Below are 1,827 nucleotides of genomic sequence, written 5' to 3'. Positions count from 1 at the left end.
ATTGGCCAACCCTTCTCTCCTTTCATTTTTCTCTTTTCTTTTCTGAAGATACCTCTTTTTGCACTCTTCTTCTACTAGTTCTTTTATTTTTTCTTCACTAATTCTTTCGCCCTTTATTTCTTTCATAATTTTATTGATTAAATAATTTTGTACTTCTATATTTAATGTATTTTCATCTATTTGAATTTCATGCCCTTTAAGTTCTTTGCTTGTTTTTTCATTTTCTTCTTTTATCTTTCTAATTTCTTCATCAATTTTATTGATGTTTTCTTTAATGAACTTAATAGCACCTTCTTTTATTTTACTTTTTGTTAATATTATTTCTAAGTTTGTCTCTAAGTCACAGATTTTCAGATCATGTTCTTCTATTATCCTTTCTATAACTTTCTTAAATTCTCCTGTTTGGATGAGTTCTGAAACTGTTTGTTGTACTGTTTTACTCTTTTCTTGGTTTTCCATTGTGTTGGTTATAAGTTATGGTATTTAAATTAAAATTATTAATTTTATTTTTATTATATCATTCATAAACTATTAACTATTCTTTATTATTTTTAAGAACTCAATTAAATAATATTGATTGTTTCTTTATTATATCCGATAACACTTATTTTAAATAAAAGAAGAAATCAAATAAAGTTAATAGAATATTTTATTATTATTTTTATTATTTATATTTTGTTATTTGAAAATTATTTTGAATTTATTATGAAATTAAATATAAAGAAGATGGAATGTGAATTATGCAATGAGATTTGATTAAATATTATATTTGTATGTATTTGTTAATTAATTAAATATTGTTTGTGTAATTAATTTATTGTTTATTATTTTGTATTAATATTATAATTTGATTATTATAAATTTGAATAAAAATGAATTAAAAATTGAAAATATTATATCAATATTCTCATATAAAAAATATCAAATAATAGACATATCTACAATTTGGTTTTATGGTTATTAAGAAGTGATTATTTCAGTGATTTCAATATGTTCTATTTCTACATTAGAGGTCATTTCAACCATATGAGAATTAGAAGGTTCTTCTTCTATGTGTTGCCAGTGTTAAATATGTAGAACATTAAGTATTTAATGTTTTTAATAATGATTATTCGTAGTATTTTGGGGAAGCTGATTTGTAATTTTAGTGTCTTTAATCTTCTTACTGATTCATTATGTATTAATTTATTGTTAATATTACAGGTATTATTTCTACATGAATTAATTCTCTACTTTGTATTAACTTCTCTTGTAGTTCTTTGTATTTATTTATTTTGTAAATATAATTTAATTCTATATTTCTATCTTGACATATATCAATATCATTAATATATCATTTTTATCTTTGATGATTTGATAATATATATCTGGTCTTCTTCATTAAACTAATGGTCACTAATCAATAAATCTTTATTGTAATTTATAATCATTTCATCATTATTAATACATTTATGATATATTAAAATCTATTTCATCAAATTCATTAAAATATGTAATTAATATATGTTTATATATTTGATTACATACATAATCGTGTTTTGATATTTGATTCTTCTTCATTACAGGACATCATAACAAAATGTGGCTAATAGATGGAATTGTGATAGGACAATGTTTACAATATTTTAAAGCATCACAATTGAGTATTTTAGAATTAATATTTCCTGTCATAGTTACTCCTTCTTGTATCTTTACTACTTGTGAAATAGAAAAAGATGATAAACAAATAAAATAAATAAAAAGAAGAAATGATAGAAAAATATTACATCAGAAAATAAAAAAGAAATAAAAAAATCATAAACAACCAATTTCAATAATTTTATAGAA

The 1,827-nt window shown here is 20.5% G+C and overlaps 1 protein-coding gene across 1 annotated transcript, besides 4 other annotated features; it reads right to left on the bottom strand.

Annotated features, from left to right (window-relative positions):
• EDI_050860 (uncharacterized protein) lies at nt 1-459 on the bottom strand (the record flags this gene model as incomplete). Its single annotated transcript, XM_001734807.1, has 1 exon — nt 1-459. A coding segment is annotated over one exon (459 nt), but the record flags the coding sequence as incomplete, so codon positions are not given.
• Nucleotides 460-480: 21 nt separating this feature from the next.
• Nucleotides 481-555: a sequence feature (AT_rich).
• A 49-nt stretch (nt 556-604) lies between these two features.
• Nucleotides 605-899: a sequence feature (AT_rich).
• A 15-nt stretch (nt 900-914) lies between these two features.
• Nucleotides 915-1,701: a repeat region.
• Nucleotides 1,702-1,703: 2 nt separating this feature from the next.
• Nucleotides 1,704-1,794: a microsatellite.
• The last annotated feature ends 33 nt before the right edge of the window (nt 1,795-1,827 follow it).

This window comes from Entamoeba dispar, genomic scaffold (assembly GCF_000209125.1).
Source record: "Entamoeba dispar SAW760 scf_1105229458639 genomic scaffold, whole genome shotgun sequence".
Classification (NCBI taxonomy): Eukaryota; Evosea; order Mastigamoebida; family Endamoebidae; genus Entamoeba; species Entamoeba dispar.
The sequence above is the reverse complement of the archived record's forward strand: the minus strand, read 5'-3'. Positions and strand labels throughout refer to the sequence as shown.